Source organism: Contarinia nasturtii, unplaced genomic scaffold (assembly GCF_009176525.2).
Source record: "Contarinia nasturtii isolate CC-2019 unplaced genomic scaffold, AAFC_CNas_1.1 Cnas_scaffold_600, whole genome shotgun sequence".
Classification (NCBI taxonomy): Eukaryota; Metazoa; Arthropoda; class Insecta; order Diptera; family Cecidomyiidae; genus Contarinia; species Contarinia nasturtii.
In genome coordinates this window covers 1-1,709 of record NW_022197951.1, presented here as the reverse complement: position 1 = coordinate 1,709, position 1,709 = coordinate 1, and the positions used below count along the sequence as shown (strand labels likewise).

Sequence of the window (1,709 nt, the reverse complement as noted above, 5' to 3'; positions counted from 1 at the left end):
CTAAACATTTTTCAAAGAAAATGACCAAACAAAACAAAAGTTTAACTCATTATTGAGGTGGTCCGATTTTACAGAAATTGTCCGACTCACCCTGTAACCTCTTGAGGGTTTCGAATTGAGATTATCTGTGTGTTTTGTTTGAACAATACTTTCGACTACGTTTATTTTACATGCTCAAGACTTTTACAGCAGATGTCGAAATACCCACTTTTTTTTATTTGTGTGTACGTCAAAAAGTCATTTCGTCTGCATAACTGCAGATTAAGCAAATGTATGAAGAAAAAATGAGTCATTTTGTTATTCTTTATGAATAGATGTGTTTCAAATAAAAGATCAAAGAATTGAAACATGACAACTCAACAAGTATGTGCTTTTAATAACTGAGTTCACTTTTATTTATAGATAATTAATAAATAAAATTATTAAATTAAAGATTGGACTTGATCATTTACAGCGGATGTGGTCTTTCAAAGCAGATTGTTCATTGTATTTCGATAGATCTTTTTTGCAGTGGAATGAAATTAATTTTTAGTTCAAACAAAAATAAAATTGATTAGAATGTTTCGCGTGTGTCTTATCATTTTTGGGATAGAAAAAGTTCATACGCAAATGATGGTCACTGAGATTGTTTTTCGTTTTTTTAAATCATAACCGGCATCATTTACATGTCTTTAATGTGTTATTCAAACGTTTGCTATACATTTGAAATTGAAATGGAATAAATGACCATTTTTTAACAATTTCACTGTGCGAGTCGTTTATTTGATTTATTAATGAAGTCTGTGATGAGATTTATAATTGTAATAGTTCCTTTCGTTTCAAGTGTTATTGATATAAGTGTTCAAAGTAAATTCTTTCATCTTAAAAGGAGTTATACCAACAACATTCTTAATTTTTACTTTTTCGCATACACCACAGTGATCAGTGATCGAACAGAAGTAAAATTTCTTATCACTTTTTCTATGTAAATGTTTTAAACTTTTCGAAACGTTTGACCGCAATTTGTACGAGCAAAGAGGCAAATCATTCGCATGAAATGTTAGTTTCATCAGCCTATTGTGATACCGTGTACAAATCGTACAAAAAACCAGAATTTTACAGTATTTCACGTTATGAAACATTGAAAAAACCGTGTGCTCTGTTGCCGGACAAAATTCCCGGTTTCAATTTCATAAGTTCAATAGCTCGATCATTTCGGTACCTTAGAGTGCATCGCTTTCGACATCCAAGCTCATTGCGTGGCGTTTACAATCCACTTTCATTCGCGAATAATGTTTCATCAATTGATTTGTCGGATTCATCAACCAATAACTCAACACCATCATCAACACAAACGGTACCAGATTCGGCCGAACGCAGTTCAGATGGCATTTATGTGCAAAGGGATAATGCACAATCGACACAGGACAGTTGCAATCATACAGAATTTCAATATCAACAGGTGGTTATGTTTATATCACGGAAAATACTTTCAAATTTTGCGCGCTAGAATTAATATCGAATTTATTTAATTACAGGGTTATTATCCAAGCTATGAATCTGCAGCTCCAAACATTGATGGCGTCACTGCATCTTATAAAATTTCATCTGAAAATGTCAACATTCATTCATCAAGACCTGAAAATATACGTTCAATTGCATCGTATTCTACATTCAATTTCGCTTTGGAAGAAAAACGCGATGATGATTTGAGACCAAATCAAAACATC

General features: G+C 32.4%; 1 protein-coding gene across 1 annotated transcript; it reads left to right on the top strand.

Annotated features, from left to right (window-relative positions):
- Nucleotides 1–340: 340 nt before the first annotated feature.
- Nucleotides 341–1,642, top strand: LOC116339995 (the record flags this gene model as incomplete). The annotated part of the gene is made up of 4 exons (XM_031766108.1): nucleotides 341–363; nucleotides 434–615; nucleotides 919–1,441; nucleotides 1,518–1,642. Coding segments are annotated over exons 3-4 (530 nt in total), but the record flags the coding sequence as incomplete, so codon positions are not given.
- Between the last annotated feature and the right edge of the window lie 67 nt (nucleotides 1,643–1,709).